The following is a 19,803-nucleotide window of genomic DNA, read 5'->3' on the forward strand; positions in this document are numbered from 1 at the left end:
CTGAGGACAGCACCCCATCAAACAAACACATGAAAATCACATTTTAACCCGTCAGGTGCGACACAAAAGTCAGAAATAAAGATATAATTCATGCCTTAACTTTGAAAATCTTCTTCTGTTGGCACTCCAATATGTCCATTAAACATGACAAATGGTCATTTTGTTCAATAAATTCTGTCGCTATATCTCCAAAATTTATAACTTATTTGGCGCATTTGAGCCAGAAAAACACCGGTTCCAACTCGCGCAACATGACTACAAAGTATCTAATATAGTTAGTTACCTGTAAACTTGATCCAAACATTTCAAACAACTTTCCTAATCCAACTTTGGGTATTTTTAAACGTAAATAATCGCTAAAATTTAACACAGGATAAACTTGTTCAATACCGGACGAAAACAAAGTGGAGCGAGCTTTCAGGTCGTGCGCCCCAACCACACAGTACACTAGACTCGACCCTCGTTCTGAACAGCCCTACTTCTTAGGAAAAACATCAACCAATTTCTAAAGACTGACATCTAGTGGAAGCGATAGTAACCTCAAGCAAGTGCCTTAGAAATTTAGATCCACATAGAAAACCCATTGAAAAGAAAGTGACCTCAACAACAACAAATATTCCTGGATGGTTTGTCCTCAGGGTTTCGCCTGCCAAATAAGTTCTGTTATACTCACAGACATAATTTTAACAGTTTTAGAAGCTGTAGTGTTTTCTATCCAAATCTACCAATTATATGCATATTCTAGCTTCTGGGCCTGAGTAGCAGGCAGTTTACTTTGGGCACACTTTTCATCCGGACGTGAAAATAGTGCCCCCTAGCCTTAAGAAGTTTTAATTGAATCCCCTCAATGCTACAGTTGCCAAATAACTGTTGTTCCCGATGCGAAAGAAATGGCCACAGACCAATGGCGAGCATCAATGGGTGTAGGTTGACATCGAGAAACACCAATATCAGAAAACAGCCATAATTACGGTCTGCAATTACACCCTTTAAAAAAAATTGCGGTACCCCATTTTTTGATCTTGTCTCATCGCTGCAACTCCCCAACGGCCTCGGGAGGCGAAGGTCGAGTCACGCATCCTCCGGAACATGACCCACCTAACCGTGCTTCCTTTTAGGGTTACGTGTCCCGCTAGCGGGACAACTTCCGGTGAAGCTGGAGGGTGCGCAATTCAAATAAATAAGCACAAAAATTATGGATAATAAACATTGAGGTACATCTAAGTGTCTTATATCGGTTGAAAGCTTAAATAATTTTTTTTCTAACTACACTGTCTGATTTACAGTAGCTAATACAGCGAAAACATGCCATGCGATTGTTTTGAGGACAGCGCCCAACAACCACCGGCACAGGTTTCATACATTCACAAATAACGCTTAAATATTCACTTACTTTTTGAAAATCGTCCTCTGATTTGTCATCCACAGGGTCCCAGCTATAACATGTAGTGTCGTTTTGTTAGATAAAATCCTTCTTTATATCCCAAAAATCTGTTTAGTTGGAGCCATCGATTTGAGTAATCCACTGTTCAAAATGTAACGACTACATTTGGGTGTCAGGGGAAATGTATTGAGTAAAATGTACATACTTTTCTTTAGGAATGTAGTGAAGTAAAAAGGAAAAGTTGTCAAATATAAATAGGAAAGTACAGATACCCCAAATAACAAAGTATTTTTACTAAAGTACTTTTACACCCCTGTTTATAAGGTCCCACAGTTGAAAGTGCAAGTCAGAGCGAAAACTAAGCCATGAAGTCGAAAGAATTGTCTGTAGAGCTCCGAGTCAGGATTGTGTCAATGCACAGATCTGGGGAAGGGTACCAAAGAATTTCTGCAGCATTGAAGGTCCCCAAGAACACAGTGGCCTCCATCATTCCTAAATGGAAAAAGTTTGGAACCATCAAAACTCTTCCTAGAGCTGGGCGCCCGGCCAAACTGAGCAATCGGGGGAGAAGGGCCTTGGTCAGGGAGGTGACCAAGAACCCGATGGTCTCTCTGACAGAGCTCCAGTGTTCCTCTGTGGAGATGGGAGAAACGTCCAGAAGGACTATCATCTCTGCAGCACTCCACCAATCAAGCCTTTATGGTAGAATGGGCAGACACAAGCCATTCCTCAGAAAAAGGCACATGACAACCGCGTTGAGTTTGCCAAAATAATCCTGAAGGATTCTCAGACCATGAGAAACAAGATTCTCTGGTCTGATGAAACGAAGATTGAAATCTTTGGCCTGAATGCCAAGCGGCATATCTGGAGGAAACATGGCACTATTCCTATGGTGAAGAATGGTGGTGGCAGCATCAGGCTATGGGGTTGGTTTTTCAGCGGCAGGGACTGGGAGACTAGTCAGGATCGAGGGAAAGATGAACGGAGCAAAGTACAGAGAGATCCTTGATGAAAACATGCTCCAGAGCGCTCAGGACCTCAGACTAGGTCGAAGGTTCACATTCCAACAAGACAACGACCCTAAGCACACAGCCAAGAAAATGCAGGAGTGGCTTCAGGACAAGTCTCTGAATGTCCTTGAGTGGCCCAGCCAGAGCTTGGACTTGAATCCGATCCAAAATCTCTGGAGACACATAAAAATAGCTGTGCAGCGACGCTCTCCATCCAACCTGACAGAGCTTGAGAGGATCTGCAGGGAAGAATGGGAGAAACTCACCAAATACAGGTGTGCCAAGCTTGTAGCGTCATACCAAAGAACATTTGAGTCTGTAATCGCTGCCATGGGTGCTACAACAAAATAGTAAAGGGTCTGAATACTTATGTAAATGTGATATTTCGTTTTTGAATTTGTTTTTTATATACTTTTGCAAAAAATGTTTAAAAAAACAGTTTTTGCTTTGTCATTTTGGGGTATTGTGCGTAGATTGAGGGGAAAAAAATAATTTAATCTATTTTAGAATAATGCTGTAATGTAACAAAATGTGGAAAAATACAAGGGGTCTGAATATTTTCCGAATGCACTGTATATGTGTGTTGACTGTGATCAGGGCAGGTGAATGTAAGTGTCTTGTCTGTTTAATGAACAAAATAAAAAACTATTGATTTAATTTGCATGGCGCAGCCATGTAGCCTATAGGCTTTTCACAGACCAGTAATATAATTAAACTCAAAATATTCTATTTTATTATTTTGAAAAAACATTTTGTTAGTCTTATAATGTTTCTTAAGACCTGCCTAAACAATTGTATAATTATTTGTTTTAAAATCTCACTACTGGGATTCACCAGAATCTCTAAGTAGCTCGAAGAACCAATCATACACATCTGTCGGAGACAGACAGGTCGAGTGGCGAATTAAGGAGCCTCTCCCCTCATATTAAAGAGCCAATCGCCTGCCTTCTGATCATTCTCACCTCTCTTCCTCACAGAAGAGTTATACTTAGCTCTCCTCAGCATGACTTGATCTGTTTTACAGTTGAACTGTTCACAGGTTTTTTTGCTTTCGTCTTTTGTGTTGGCTTCATCTCCTGTTGTAGCTAGCATCACACGGTTAGCTGCTGAGGCTTGGCTAGTTAGGTTGCAGGGCTTAACTAACCTGGCAAGCTCGATGCCAGGCTAGAATTGCCAACTGGCAAGTGTCTTCACTGACATTTTCAACCTCTCCCTGACAGAGTTTGTGATAACAATATGTTTCAAGCAGACCACCATAGTCCCTGTGCCCAAGAACACTAACGTAACCTGCCTAAATGACTACCAACCCGTAGCACTCACATCTATAGCCATGAAGTGCTTTGAAAGGTTGGTCATGGCACATCAACACCATTATCCCAGAAACCCTAGACCCACTCCAATTTGCATACCGCCCCAACAAATCCACAGATGATGCAATCTCTATTGCACTCCACACTGTCCTTTCCCACTTGGACAAAAGGAACACCTATGTGAGAATGCTATTCATTGACTACAGCTCAGCGTTCAACACCATAGTGCCCTCAAAGCTCATCACTAAGCTAAGGACCCTGGGACTAAACATCTCCAATTTGCAACTGGATCCTGGACTTCCTGATGGGCCACCCTCAGGTGGTAATGGTAGGTAACAACACATCCGCCACGCTGATCCTCAGGGGTGCGTGCTCAGTCCTCTACTGTACTCCCTGTTCACTCATAACTGCACGGCCAGGCATAACTCCAACACCATCAGTAAGTTTGCCAATGACACAACAGTGGTAGGCCTGATCAATGACAAACACATGGCCATGTGGTGCCAGGATAATAACCTCTCCCTCAACATGATCAAGACAAAGGAGATGATTGTGGACTACAGGAAAAGGAGGACCGAGTACGCCCCCATTCTCATCGACGGGGCTGTAGTGGAGCAGGTTGAGCACTTCAAGTTCCTTGGTGTCCACATCACCAACAAACTATCATGGTACAAACACACAAAGACAATCGTGAAGAGGGCACGACAAAGCCTATTCTCCTACACCCCCCACCCCCCCAGGAGACTGAAAAGATTTGGCATGGGTTTGGCTACCTCTTGGGCACTGTCCCACATATACAAATACTATAATAGCAAGGGTATAAATACCAAGGTATAAGATTATTTAATGTAATTAATGTAGTGTTTTTGAAGATTGTAGTATACTGTAGTGTTATTGTAGACATTACTGTAGGATTTACTATAGTGTTTTTGCTTTCTCCTTCCAGAAACCTACTGGAGAAATACACAATTTCCATGACCTGTAGATAGGTAGGACTGCAGTCTGAATGGCTAATTCAGGACTTCTTTCTATAATCTGTAAGGAATATGATACAGTATATGGTCTATACTTGGCATGTAAGTTTCTTACTTATGGGTGGCACAAATTGCGATATGGGGGAGGAGAATGGGCAGGGTATATGCAAGTTTTTACTTTAGTTTAAAAAAGTGTTGTGTTTTGGGGGACATTACTGTAGTCTTTACTACAGTGTATATTTCTGCTCTGCTTCTTGTTGCACTGAAGTTCTGTTTGTCATTCTTGTGAGGTGTCGTTTTTGTTTGTCGTGATACCAAGGGAGTCTGTTACAGAAGGCTTGGACCAACTTGGATAGAGTATACAATATGACACACTGTAAATGTTTCAACTCGTATAAATGTTTCTACATTTAATCTGTTGTCTCCCTCTCGCACACATCCATATATTTTAGTGACAAAGAGAGACTGTTCTGTTTGTATAAATGGTCTTGCCAGTCGAAGGTTGTGTTTATTCCTCTGTCTCCTGTTAAATAGTCAGCTTTTCGCACTCCCGAATCTAACCAAACACACATGCACACGCACACGCACACATACACACACAGAGCATAGATCGTCATTGCAAACAAAAATAGGCAATCTTGGATACACAAGAGGGATACACTGCAACTCGTAAATGTGGACAGGAGTAGATACATAAACTTGACTAACAGCCCAGAACAACGTTCTCACGTGAAACTCCAGTAATTGTCTTAAAATGATATTTGTAGCTAAGAATATAGGGATCGTGTTTGGTCCAGATTGGATACTTTAAACGTCTCATTAGTCTTGTTGTCTGGTGATGGAAGTCCTGCACACATTCTCCCCACTACCTTATACAGGTCTGCGGGAAGCTAGTTCCTAGAAACAATGCCATGGTCCTCATATCCAGATTAAACTATTCTCATGCTGGGTTAGACAGAATTTCTTTTTTTTAAACAGTATTTATTTCATTGGAATTTCACAATTAAGAGCTACAAAGACGAAGCAAAAACAGTACACACACACACACACACACACACACACACACACACACACACACACACACACACACACACACACACATACATACATACATACATACATACACCATCTTCCCCTCCCTGCTCGGCGCTTCTCTCACCCCATCCCCATCATTGCGTCTTTCAATACATACATTTTAAACAAACATACAAACAGAAATTAAACAAAAGCTCAGTTTAAACCAATAAGTTAGGTTCAACACATGGAACGTACAGTGTAACTCTGAAACAAATAGATCACCACCATTCTCAGAAAATCCTTGCAGCATAATAGCTGATACCCCAGGTTCTAGATCATTTAGATGAGGTTCCCATACTTTGTAGAACTGATCTGTTTTAGAATGCAATGTACATGTCAAATATTCCAGTGGCACCCATTCTAATAGTATCTTATGCCAATCTTTAATAGAAGGAACCTGATCACTAATCCACTGTATCCACCAGTATCTTCGTATTTTGTGTTAGGGTGCCTGTATCAGTTTCACATTTAAGACACTGAGGAGAAGAGGAAGAGGTGTTAAGAGCATGTCTGCGATTTGGGGATATATGCAATCTGTGTATTATTCTTAACTGAATTGCTCTAGTACGATTACATATAGATATTATTTTTGCATATCTCCAAATGTCCTCCCACATCTCTTCGTCAATAGTAACAGACAATTCTTTCTCCCACACTTGTTTCACCCTCTGTGTTTCAACAGTAGAAAAGGACCTTAAAGCATCATAAAACAAAATTACAGGTATTTTCCTTTGTGGGGGGAAAAATAATTATTTCAATGACAGACACATCAGGGTTGTCAATTAAGGTGGTGCTCTTCAAAATATAATGTCTTACTTGTAGAAAGCGGAAAAAGTCCTGCTTTGGGAGTCGGTATTTCTCAACTATCTGCTCAAATGACAGTAAAATCGTATCAGCTAATAAATAATTTAGTCTGCCTGTGCCCTTATTAAGCCAAAAGTTAAAGCCAGCATCCAGCAATCCTGGACCAAAATCTGGGTTGTTAAGAATTCGGTTAAGAGCAGAGGTTAGTTTGGACCTTCCCAAAAAACGTTGAACTGATCTCCATACTTTGAGTGTGTTAAGTGTAATGGGGTTATTGCAGTTATCTTTAACAGACTTGAAACTTCTGAAAAATAAAAGATCCTGTAAGGGGTATTTTGAAAAAGAAGTCTCAATGTCTAACCAAATAGAGGAGTCATCATTTGTGATCCAGTCAGAAATATAACATAGATGGGCACACCACTGATAGAACCTAATATTGGGCAGATCCAAGCCGCCCATAGAACTTGGCAGCTGCAATATTGCCATATTGCCATATAAGTCTCGGCCTGCGTTTATTCCATATAAAGGAACTTAGCCATCCATGTACATCCTTTATTACCTTTATTGGAGAGTAAGAGTGGGATCATTTGGATTTGGTAAAGTAGTCTAGGTAAAATGTTAATTTTCAAGAGGGATATTCTACCCAACCATGAAATCGGAAGAGAGTTCCAGCGCTACAGATCCTGTGTTATTGTATCAAACAAGGGAACAAAATTGGCTTTGGAAATTTGCTGGAATTTAGGAGTTTCAAATATACCCAGATACGTAAAACTTGAAGGAGACCATTTAAAAGGAAAGGGGGAGAAGTATTAGGTACAGAATGAAGGTTACCAAGTTGCATAGACTCTGATTTAGTTCAGTTATTCTTGTAGCCTGAGAATTCACGGAATAATTCAATAATATTAACAAGAGATGTAATTGAAGTCTCGGGACTAGAGATGAATATCAGGACATCATCAGCATACAAGCTTATTTTATGGTGAACGTCACCAATGAGCAGCCCCTGTATAGCAGCCGTTACTCTGATGGCCTCGGCCAGTGGTTTCATAGCGAGTGCAAATAGGAGAGGGGACAAAGGACAGCCATGTCTGGTACCTCTGTGTATAGAAAAGCTATTTGACCATAGCCCATTAGTAAGGACAGCAGCCTGAGGATCATCATATAAAACTTTAACCCATTTTATAACGTTGTCCCCTAGACCAAATTTAGTCAGAGTAAAGAATAGGTAAGATCACTCCACATGGTCAAATGCTTTCTCAGCATCTAGGGAGAGCACAAGAGGATTAGACAGGTTTAGACAGAAAAAATAAACGGTTGTTACTTACTGCTGCCCTAAGACAGGTAAAAACACCAGTTCGAGTCAAATTAACCTCAATTTCCCGCTTTCGCAAGTTTGTTCCAATAGCCGAGCAAAAACGAGACTTGGAAAAAATGGAAGCACAAGACTAGGGTTAATTTAACTACAGATGTGTTCAATTGTCCTCAAAGAGTGGATGAATACTCATGTTGAAACCTGTCAAAAAAAGTGTAGTCCAGAATTACATATGTTTATATATTTAACCTTTATTTAACCAGGCTAGTCAGTTAAAAACAACTGTGTATGTACAATGACGACCTGGAGAGTGGAGCTTTTATAGAGTCCTAAGTCCTACATAGACTATACACGTGGATTTACTCTAGAGTCGTTTGATATCAACCAATAGGCTATTTCCCTCACCAGAAGGAGCAAGGGGAGAAACAATAGCATTAGCCTCCTTTTCCAGTGGTCCCCGCCAGCAGCGGGGTATGAGCCCGACGATTGTGTGAGCCAGCCAGTCAGTCACCCTGCTGAACACACGCCAAGCAGGCATGTGACACCACCTTTCCCCCTACCCCTGGCTCTAGCCCTGCCCTGGCTCTACAGTCACTCTGTGTACCCTGGACTCCAGTCTAACTAACACTGGGCCTATAGATTACAGTACACAGGACCTGCCTTGGCTGTCAATCCTAAAATAATAGTTTAGTATTGGTAATAGTAGGTACTGTGGGGACCTTTTTAATACAATGGACATGTTGACTAGAGTACTGAAAACAGCACACGTTTGACTATCTGTAGCTGACGACAACACGTTGTAGAGTTTACAAGATAATACAAACTGTTTCTAATAGAATTTTGGATCTTAAATAAACAATTTATTCCATGGATATATTTTTTTCCTATTTCTGTCTGAGTTTACACCCTTGAGTCATTAGAATCGGTAAGGGGAGGAGTGCTGTTTTAAAAACAATGATCGGACGGTACTCATCACAATGGTCTGCATTTAAACACCACAGTTCCACCTCAGATCTGACCTCACTGTGTCAGTAAAACACCCAGATCTGTCTTACCCAGCTCTGGACCTGTCAATCAACTGACACCCCACTCAGAGATGCTCACATCTTCCCTTTTCACCCAGACCTTAACTATTCTCTCCCTACTGCCTCAATACTTAAAAACCTAAGTAGCAAAACACCTTGAACCAGATTCCACAGCTTGGTTTTGTGTTAGGACACGCTGAATGTACTCTGTGGAAACAGCCAACAGCCCAACACAAGTTCAAGGCATATAATTTAGCACCAATGCTTTGGAAGCATTTTCCTGACACCACCCAAAGCTATTTTGTTTTCTGACTGTGCTGTTGTCTGAGATGGAAAGCAAGGCTTCTTCAGTCTGGGCTTTAAAAGTACATCCTTTGAGCAAATTAATGTTGTCGTGGTTTTTATGCTGTTAACTAAGTAGAGTTCTCTTACTTCTAAAAATGTGGAAATGGCTGCTAATTCATGTCCACGTCAACACAAGCAGCCAAAGAGCCAACAGCATTGTGTGGTATTTCAGGAACGCCTCACAAGTCCTCAACTTCATTAAATAGTACCCGCAAAACACCAGTCTCAATGTCAACGGCGAAGGGGCGACTCTGGGATGCTCGCCTTCTAGTGTACTTGTCCTCTTGCTCAGTTGTGCACCTGGGCCTCCCACTCCTCTTTCTATTCTGGTTAGAGTTCCGCTGTTCTGTGAAGGGAGTAGTACACAGCATTGTACGAGATCTTCGGTTTGTTGGCCATTTTTCGCATGGAATAGCCTTAATTTCTCAGAACAAGAATAGACTGACGAGTTTCAGAAGAAAGTTATTGGTTTCTGGCCATTTTGTGCTTGTAATCGAACCAACAAATACTGATTTTTTTATTTGACCTTTATTTAACTAGGAAAGTCAGTTAAGAACAAATTCTTATTTTTAGGAACAGTGGCAGAACGAAAGATTTTTACCTTGTCAGCTTGGGGATTTGATCTTGCAACCTTTCGGTTACTAGTCCGACACTCTAACCACTACGCTACCTGCCGCCCCACTAGGCTACCTGCCTCCCCAATACTCAACTAGTCTAAAGAAGGACAGTTTTATTTCTTCTTTAAATCAGCGCAATGATTTTCAGCTGTCCCAAATGGAAGGCATACTCATTGTTTGTCATCAGTGGCACCATAGACTCCACTGATCAGCCAAAACAAGCCCAATAACACAATGCATGCACACACTCCTATTGAATATGTATTCACCTGTATTGTGAGTAGGCCTATGCCATCTTAATTTACCCAGTTGATCAAAAATGTATCATTAAAATACAATTATTACCATTATGTTTATATGTAGTTAGATTGGTAAAGTTAAATCTTTGTTTGGTTAAAAAATGTATGCATTAGTGCATACATGGCTGTCTCTGGGAAATTTGGTCAACATTTTGTAATTTAATTGATATTGAATATTGGCCTCCTTGACCCCCAAAAATCAGTATTGGTTCTAAAACAAATCCATTTGAGTCGTTCTCTATTCAGAATGAGTACCAAGGTTCGGAACATTTTGAGGACCACCTTTAAAACTGGAACAAACATTTCAGAAACGGGTGCAGAAAATCTAACTAAGTAATTGGATTAATCAATCAGTGTACATGCAAAAACATAGATATTGAAACAAACCATTCTAAAAATCTACCTGCAATAGAGCATGCTGGGAAATATGATAATGATGGATGTGGTTTTTGATTCAAAGGGATGTTTATAAGTTTCAGGCTTCTGAAATAGGGTAAAACTAGGCCCTCAAAATAAGGCTTTATGAAATATGTATGGTATTGTGTTAAATAATGTATTTTTTTCATGATAACACATTCGCTGAAGTTCTCACTTGGTCCATAGGACCGAAAATGGGAAAAGCTCAGGGAAATATTTGAATAAGGCCTTACACTAAGCAGTGTGTTAATTTAACACTGTTCCAGTGATATCAAATTGGTACAGTAGTTAGTCTTGTCACATCGCTGCAACTCCCATACGGACTCGGGAGAGGCGAAGGTGGATAGCCATGTGTCCTCCAAAACACGACCCTGCCAAGATGCACTGCTTCTTGACACACTCCTCGCTTAACCTGGAAGCCAGCTGCACCAATGTGTGTCCAGCTGGCGACCGAAGTCAGCGTGCATTCGCCAGGCCGCCACAAGTAGTCGCAGCCGGCCAAACCTTCCCCTAACCCGGACGACGCTGGACCAATTGTGCGCCACCTCATGGGTCTCCCAGTTGCGACTGGCTGTGACACAGCCCGGGATCGAACCCGGATCTGTATGACGCCTCTAGCACTGCGATGCAGTACCTTAGGGAGGCCCTTTTTTAACACTGGAAAATTTGCTGCGTAGTATTGTAAGGTATTTCAGTACAAGACGCACAGTAGTTCAGCATTCAGTGGTTCATACACAGCATTCATACACACAGGCCCAACCAAGGAGAACAAAATAGTGAAATAAGTATCCAAGATATTACTGCTGCTATGTACTAGTCTCCCTAGCCTAGACAGACAGGTTGCCTACCACAATGTACTATAGGACTGGGAATGTCAAGACTAGCTATTTACTAAAGGGTCTTCGTAGCACGGACCTTAGGAAATAGGAATAAGCGTGGAAATGGCCTGACCTTTAGGGAAGCAGAGAGTCTCATAATGCAAGTTGTTGTTTGTATCAATCACACAGCCCATCGAAAGAGAGAAAGAGAGAGAGGGAAGGGGGTCGAGAGAGAGAGACAGTGTTCTCCCTCTGATCAGTGTTGTTCAATCGTCCTTTCTGCAGGTTCCTCAATTATCACCAATTTTCAATATCACTAATTGGTAAAAGGAGGGGAGGAGGTAAGGGGGGGGGGGGTAGAAAGTGAGAGAGAGAGGAAGAGAGTGAGGAGGAAGGGGCAAAGGAAAAGCCAGTATTCTGAGAATGAGCTGTACTCACGTTGATATCCAGGCTGCACAAGCTGAGAGAGTCCACATCCCTCCTCCTCTGTTTCCTCTTCTTCTGTAAACACACAACAACAACAACACAGAGGGTGAGTTTTTTTATAGAGAACATGGAAGCAAGGTAACATGTGAGGAACTGAATAAAAATAATTTACTGGCACACACTCAATACGTTTGCTAAACTACAGGTTGCCCTGTGAAAACCAAAATAGTTTTTTCAAGCAATGGTCTTTTTAGGGAGTATGCAAGCACACTCGTTCAGGTCGCCTAGCTGACTTCGGCTAGCCGCCAGCCGAACTGAAGCATGCTGATGCCTTTAGGCTAACATAAATCCAACCTATAATAAGCCAATCAGTGGAGCACTTAATAGTTTTGGCTCGTCTCCAACCATTTAGTAGATAAACTAGGATGCTATATTTACAGGCATAGCAGCAGTCAATCTAAATGGATTCCGTTCACTGTTTCTTTCTACTTGGCATTGTATTCTACACAAGTTGTAGTGTGTTATTATTGTTGCCGTATAACAGTTTAATTCCCATGACAACAAGAATTCTCCTGCCTGGCTACCGGGAGGATTTTCTGAGGTCAGGGAGAGGAGTTGAACAATGGGACATGGGAAGCAAGGAGTTGTGTCTGAAAGAGAGTTGTGTTGAGGTACGTAATGTATACAGTATGAACTCAAGCCTGTGTTAAAAAAATATATTTTAGACTAGGAGCACTGATCTAGGATCACCTCCCCTGAGTCCCCTCTGTCCATATAATCGTATTCAGTATGATAAAAAAAAAAATATGAATAGGCAAACATGAAGGCAAATATCCTAAAACAGCAGTCCTACTCTTGGTGAATATGAGCCCAGAACAACTCTGAGATAAATCTGCATATTTCTGAGGCCTGACTACTTGCTATATGACACGGATTGAAGTCTTTCTATAATGGAACACAACATTCCATAGCCTTCTAACAGGAGAGCTGACCCACACAAATCGTATGGAGCTGAACACAACAATGACACATCGTTCCTACAACAGAACTTCCACAACACACTCCAACGGATCTTCCAGACTGAACAATCGGGCATGTGGAGCTCAACACAGATGTGTTGGTTGGAGTTGTTACGTATGGAACCCTTACGCAAAGGGCATTGTTACAATTACGTTACATATGATGTAAACACTTTTCTCTAACGTATGTGAACTCAAAGAACTCTGAAGTCCAGATAAAGCTACATTCATTTCTCTGATTGCTGAAGACTGGCCAGAAAACTCATTCCAGAATTCAATTTTTTTGCTGATTGAACACAACATCCAACAGACCCAAACAAATGTAGGTCACAGGAGGCTGCTGACGGGAAGAATGGCTCATAATAATGGCCGGAAAGGAGCAAACGGAGTGGCATCAAACGCCTGGAAACCATGTGTTTGATGTATTTGAAACCCTTCCACTGATTCCGCTCCACTCATTCCCACGAGCCCGTTCTCCCCCAATAAGGTTCCACCAACCTCTATTTATTTTGCTCAGGAAATACACAGGGGATTTAACAGGGAAGGACTGGTGCCCATAGGCCTACTGTGGTTTCTGAAGTAAATGTTTTCCTGTAATCGGACTATTCTAGATCATCCTTTAACTATTTTATTGAGCATTCAGAGAGAAACAACTGGTCAGTCAGACTGAAAACATAATTAGTAATAGTTAATGAAAGAGTGGGTCACTGTCTTAATACATTTCCGAAGGTTTAACTATCATCTGCATCAGAGATATTTCCTTATGATTAACATTTCCTGCTCATATTTGTACCTCTATGGGATCGATGTCCCTATACCGGGACGGTTGAGCTAACGTGCACTAATGTGATTAGCATGACGCTGTAAGTAACAAGAACATTTCCCAGGACATAGACATGTCTTATAAGGGCAGAAAGCTTAAATTCTTGTTAATCTAAATGCACGGTCCAACTTACAGTAGCTATTACAGTGAAAGAATACCATGCTATTGTTTGAGGAGAGTGCACAAACAACAAACTTTTATCACGGCAACTGGTTTGATACATTCACCTCTGAAGGTAAATAATGTACAGTGCCTTGCGAAAGTATTCGGCCCCCTTGAACTTTGCGACCTTTTGCCACATTTCAGGCTTCAAACATAAAGATATAAAACTGTATTTTTTTTGTGAAGAATCAACAACAAGTGGGACACAATCATGAAGTGGAACGACATTTATTGGATATTTCAAACTTTTTTAACAAATCAAAAACTGAAAAATTGGGCGTGCAAAATTATTCAGCCCCTTTACTTTCAGTGCAGCAAACTCTCTCCAGAAGTTCAGTGAGGATCTCTGAATGATCCAATGTTGACCTAAATGACTAATGATGATAAATACAATCCACCTGTGTGTAATCAAGTCTCCGTATAAATGCACCTGCACTGTGATAGTCTCAGAGGTCCGTTAAAAGCACAGAGAGCATCATGAAGAACAAGGAACACACCAGGCAGGTCCGAGATACTGTTGTGAAGAAGTTTAAAGCCGGATTTGAATACAAAAAGATTTCCCAAGCTTTAAACATCCCAAGGAGCACTGTGCAAGCGATAATATTGAAATGGAAGGAGTATCAGATCACTGCAAATCTACCAAGACCTGGCCATCCCTCTAAACTTTCAGCTCATACAAGGAGAAGACTGATCAGAGATGCAGCCGAGAGGCCCATGATCACTCTGGATGAACTGCAGAGATCTACAGCTGAGGTGGGAGACTCTGTCCATAGGACAACAATCAGTCGTATATTGCACAAACCTGGCCTTTATGGAAGAGTGGCAAGAAGAAAGCCATTTCTTAAAGATATCCATAAAAAGTGTCGTTTAAAGTTTGCCACAAGCCACCTGGGAGACACACCAAACATGTGGAAGAAGGTGCTCTGGTCAGATGAAACCAAAATTGAACTTTTTGGCAACAATGCACAACGTTATGTTTGGCGTAAAAGCAACACAGCTGAACACACCATCCCCACTGTCAAACATGGTGGTGGCAGCATCATGGTTTGGGCCAGCTTTTCTTCAGCAGGGACAGGGAAGATGGTTAAAATTGATGGGAAGATGGATGGAGCCAAATACAGGACCATTCTGGAAGAAAACCTGATGGAGTCTGCAAAAGACCTGAGACTGGGACGGAGATTTGTCTTCCAACAAGACAATGATCCAAAACATAAAGCAAAATCTACAATGGAATGGTTCAAAAATAAACATATCCAGGTGTTAGAATGGCCAAGTCAAAGTCCAGACCTGAATCCAATCGAGAATCTGTGGAAAGAACTGAAAACTGCTGTTCACAAATGCTCTCCATCCAACCTCACTGAGCTTGAGCTGTTTGCAAGGAGGAATGGGAAAAAATGTCACTCTCAATGTGCAAAACTGATAGAGACATACCCCAAGCGACTTACAGCTGTAATCGCAGCAAAAGGTGGCGCTACAAAGTATTAACTTAAGGGGGCTGAATAATTTTGCACGCCCAATTTTTCAGTTTTTGATTTGTTAAAAAAATTTGAAATATCCAATAAATGTCGTTCCACTTCATGATTGTGTCCCACTTGTTGTTGATTCTTCACAAAAAAATACAGTTTTATATATTTATGTTTGAAGCCTGTAATGTGGCAAAAGGTCGCAAAGTTCAAGGGGGCCGAATACTTTCGCAAGGCACTGTACTTTCATTCAGTAATCTTGCTCTGATTTGTCATCTTGAGGGTCCCAGCGATAAAATATAGCCTTGTTTTGTTTGATAAAATCTATTTTTATATTTTAAATGTAGGAACTGGGTTCTACAGTTTGAACCCCTGCTGTCTCTGGCTCCACACCCACCCCGTCCGGCCACCTAGATGTGCGAAAGTTAGTGTATAAGCTAATGATCCATCATGTATGACATTCTTGGGAGTGTGTAAACAAAAATGTTGTATTACCATAGAATTGTTGTATGTTCTCTATAGTTATGTACTTGAAAATGTTTGTATTATCTTTTACCAGATGTAATGTGTTATATTCTCCTACATTAATTTCACATTTCCACAAACTTCCAAGCGTTTCCTTTCAAATGGTATCAAGAATGTCCTGAGATACAGGCAGTTAGATTTGTCATTTTAGGTGAACATTTAAAAAAAGGGTCCGATCCTTAGTCAGAGCTCTGTATTTGATATTTACCGGTATGCAATCTCCACTTTGAAATGTCAGACTTGATTTTCCCTTGCAAAAAATGGAACAACCCCTACACACATTATTTTCCGCATTTAGTTAGCTGAGAGACTTTCTGACATGGAGAATCTGATGAAGCCTGGAAACAATTCAGCATCTCCATCACCAACCCCCTTTCCTTCTCCAGTGCAACTTCCCCAGCCCTATAACTCCCAGCCCCCATCTCCCCATCGCTAGGTAAAAAGGCAATTTAACTATTTTTATCCAGTAGAAAACTCAGCGGTCAATATTTGAAAGAAATCATACACATAGAACCTGACGACCTGACTTAGTTTCAAAACTTTTACTCAGCCTAGTTTATAGTAACTCTTTGCTGCAGAGGCACAGCAGGTGCAGCCGCCCCAGGGAACATGCAACAACACTTCCTGTGCAGAGTAACAGGCGACAAGAGCCTTCCTCCACAAACGCACGCAGGCACACACTTAGCACGCACACACACACACACACAGTGCACTGAGTGCATGGGGACACAACAGATGGTGACTACTGTAGCTCTCTGTTTCACTATACAGATGTAGGATCTTAATTTGATCACCCTGTTGAAGGAAAACTTTCCTGCAATGCAGGAAATGTTACAATTGTAGTGTATTTGAGATTTTAAAAGGCTTCTGAAGTTTAACTTCCACTTTGAAATGTCAGACTTGATTTTCCCCTTACAAAAAATGTATCAACCCCTACACGTTATTTTCCTGCTGTAACAAACTTGCTTAAATTAAGATCCCACATCTGTACAGGGAAACTACCTCTGTTCCCTCCAGACCAGAGGATGTTGAGCACACCTGTTTGTCTCGCTAATATGTGACCGTCTGTCCTAAAAGGTAGTAAGTATGTGATTGGATGATGCAGCAAAAAAAACAAAAAGGTCAGCTAAAATTGGTTAACCTACCGATAGAACATTGCAGAATTCAAGGTTGAATAAAGAATCTATTATTTTGAGACATGCTTGTTTATGCATTTATGCATATCATGTACTAACATTGCCTGGCGACTACTAACAAGTTATGCAACTCAACTACCGCTGACCTTATAATGCAGCCTGAAACAGAAATCTGTCAAATACATGGTAATTACATGCTATGCTCTGGTTCAAACATCAGGAGTACCATTTTGTCTGTGTTACCAGACTACTGTAGGACAATAACTGTACTCAACAAAAGAGCGGCTCTGGTAGGACTCTCTCACCATAAATATCTTTCACAGCATGGTTGGTACATATAGGACCTATCCTCTCACTCACCTTCTGATGCACAAATAGACAGCACCACATCATGAGGGACCCCTGAGCCGGTTTGCTCCCCAGAGTCACAAAGTCACGGCAATGCTTTCCCTCCACAGTAAGGGCCACTGCTAGCCCGGATCCAGCCCGCTCCTTAGATAGTGAGGGTCACACACGCTCTGATCCAGCTCCTCAGCTAGCCCACGGACACACACATTTAGATCCAGGCTTCTACCACCGTTATCCCAGGCCACACAGACTCAAATCTAGTCTGCTCCTCTGCTAGCCAAGGACACAAGATCTCACATCCAGCTTGCTCTTCACACACAGGGTGTGTGTCTGTATCCGTATGAGTGTGTGTGAGAGAGAGGCCGAGTTGCGCTGCTTCGCAACAGGATGTGCTAGCGAGAGGGGAAACTGAGCTGATGCTATATCGGCCTGTGGAGCCACAATGGCCGGTAGACAACCTTTATTTTCGTTGTCCGGAGAGTTTGTGAACTGCCTGGCTTGCAACCTCTCGGACACACAGGCAGACAGTTCTGTCCCTGGTCACAGAAATACCCCCATCACACTATCTTGCCAACCTGAACCGCAATGTAATGGCTTCCAGTAACTACAGCTTGGTTTGGCTCAGTTCTGATTGGTTCGGTAGTGTGAAAAGCCCTGTGGTGCCATGCTTCTGCCCTCTCCCTATGACTAGTACAATGCATCCATTAGGTAGGCCACTACTGGGGGGTCAATAATGATCTGGCAGTAGTACAGGCCTTAAAAGCTCTATTTCCACAGAAAAATCCATGCTGTTGGAAATGTATGATAGTATGAAATACTTTTATATCCTGCAAATCAATGTTTACCCTCACGATCAATTTTATCTCACTGCCTTTAAAGTTTATTCAAAAATGTGTCATTCTAACCCTGATGACATAAATACACATAGCAGGGCTAGGCCTTATAAAACACATGTCATACTGTACAGTGGATGGTAAAGTATTTAGTCAATCATACACCAAACTGAAAACTAGCTGTTATTGGCAGAGGTTTGGAAATCTCTTTATATTGTCATGTTTCCACCTGTCACCAGAGGGCAGCAGAGACCGTCCTAGAGACATTAACTACACTGAGGTGTGTCCAATTTACTCATTATGATTTCCCTGTTAAAATAAGTGTGTTTTCTGTTGTCCTTTTGCAGACGTTTGAATTGTTTAACATGTGCGGTTGTTTCCAGAGTCAGTTTTTGAAAATGTAGTGTTTTGTTTTTCCCAGTGTACTGTGATCCTGCGGCTACCGTTTCTCAGTAAAGTACTATGTTTATCCTAAACCACTTATTCCTCGTCTGGTCTCTTCTCTGCACCTGGGTCCATCCGTACTACTTCACACTTATTGGTCTATTAACTAATTTACCTCTTGGTGATGTCATAAGGCAGGCCAAACCACCAAAGCAGGCTGAAATTTCAGGCAGTCTTTTCAAGCAGCTCTTACACTAAAAGAGCATTATCATAATGTTTTACAATTGAACAGTATTGTTCCAACCTCATATTGTGGAAATATATATAAAACACAGGAAAATCAAATTTTTGACTGCACTGGGCTTTTAAACTTGAATAAAGCAAGTCTGTCAGAAAAACACCCTGTGTAACTGTGCATTACTAAAGTATATGGGATTAAATCAAATATATTTAACCAGGCAAGTCAGTTAATTAAGAACACATTCTTATTTACAATGACGGCCTAGGAACAGTGGGTTAACAGCCTTTGTTCAGGGGCAGAACGACAGATTTTTACGTTGTCAGCTCGGGGATTCGGTCTAGCAACCTTTACGGTTACTGGCCTAACGCTCTAACCACTAGCCTACCTGCCACCCCAAAATAAACCATGTTGAAATGAGAAAACAAGGTCATATATTTTCAGCTCTACGGTTGGGGGCATTCAAGTTATAGTCTCGATATGTATTTGCTGCAGCAAGGTACATTGATGGTGATGCTGTGCGCCAAGGTCAGTAGCAACTATCTTACAATAACTCATCTTAGAAAAGACATTACTGAAATATGCCCCTGACGGTGCAGGTACATCCACTTTAAAGCAAGTGTTTTGTGTGCTGCAGTACAGGTTCACATTTGAATAACTCCGACTGTATTTACCATGAATGATGCCATCACATTCATTGCCTGTTACTTGATGCTTTAATCCAAGTCCTGTCTGAAAGCCACACGTAATGGTGCTTGTTGATCAACATGAGAAACGTAGCATTTTGAGTTGACGCTAGACAAAGGGCTCTCCACAGTCTGCATCGCGGAAGTTCAGCGTGACTTGAGATGTAAAGGCAATATTCCCGCGTTTAGTGGAGACTGCGTTCACCGTGAACGCTGCATATGTCGGCTCAATCAGAAATGACCTTCACATTTATATCTCGGGAATTGGCCGCGCTTCAATAATACCGATTGAATAGAGGCCCTAGCCGAGAAGAGGCGTAAATACTACAACATAGACATGATGTTATAAAAACTTTTAGATAACCTCA

At 41.5% G+C, this 19,803-nt stretch overlaps 1 protein-coding gene across 1 annotated transcript in view; it reads right to left on the bottom strand.

The window, feature by feature from the left end:
* Nucleotides 1–17,525, bottom strand: part of LOC139413242 (rho guanine nucleotide exchange factor 3-like) — a 90,277-nt gene extending 72,752 nt beyond the window's left edge. The window contains 2 exon segments of the mRNA XM_071160382.1: nt 11,831–11,893; nt 17,307–17,525. Coding sequence (XP_071016483.1) covers nt 11,831–11,893; nt 17,307–17,339 — 96 coding nt within the window. The 5' untranslated portion in view covers nt 17,340–17,525.
* Nucleotides 17,526–19,803: the final 2,278 nt, after the last annotated feature.

This window comes from Oncorhynchus clarkii, chromosome 7 (genome assembly GCF_045791955.1).
Source record: "Oncorhynchus clarkii lewisi isolate Uvic-CL-2024 chromosome 7, UVic_Ocla_1.0, whole genome shotgun sequence".
Lineage (NCBI taxonomy): Eukaryota > Metazoa > Chordata > Actinopteri > Salmoniformes > Salmonidae > Oncorhynchus > Oncorhynchus clarkii.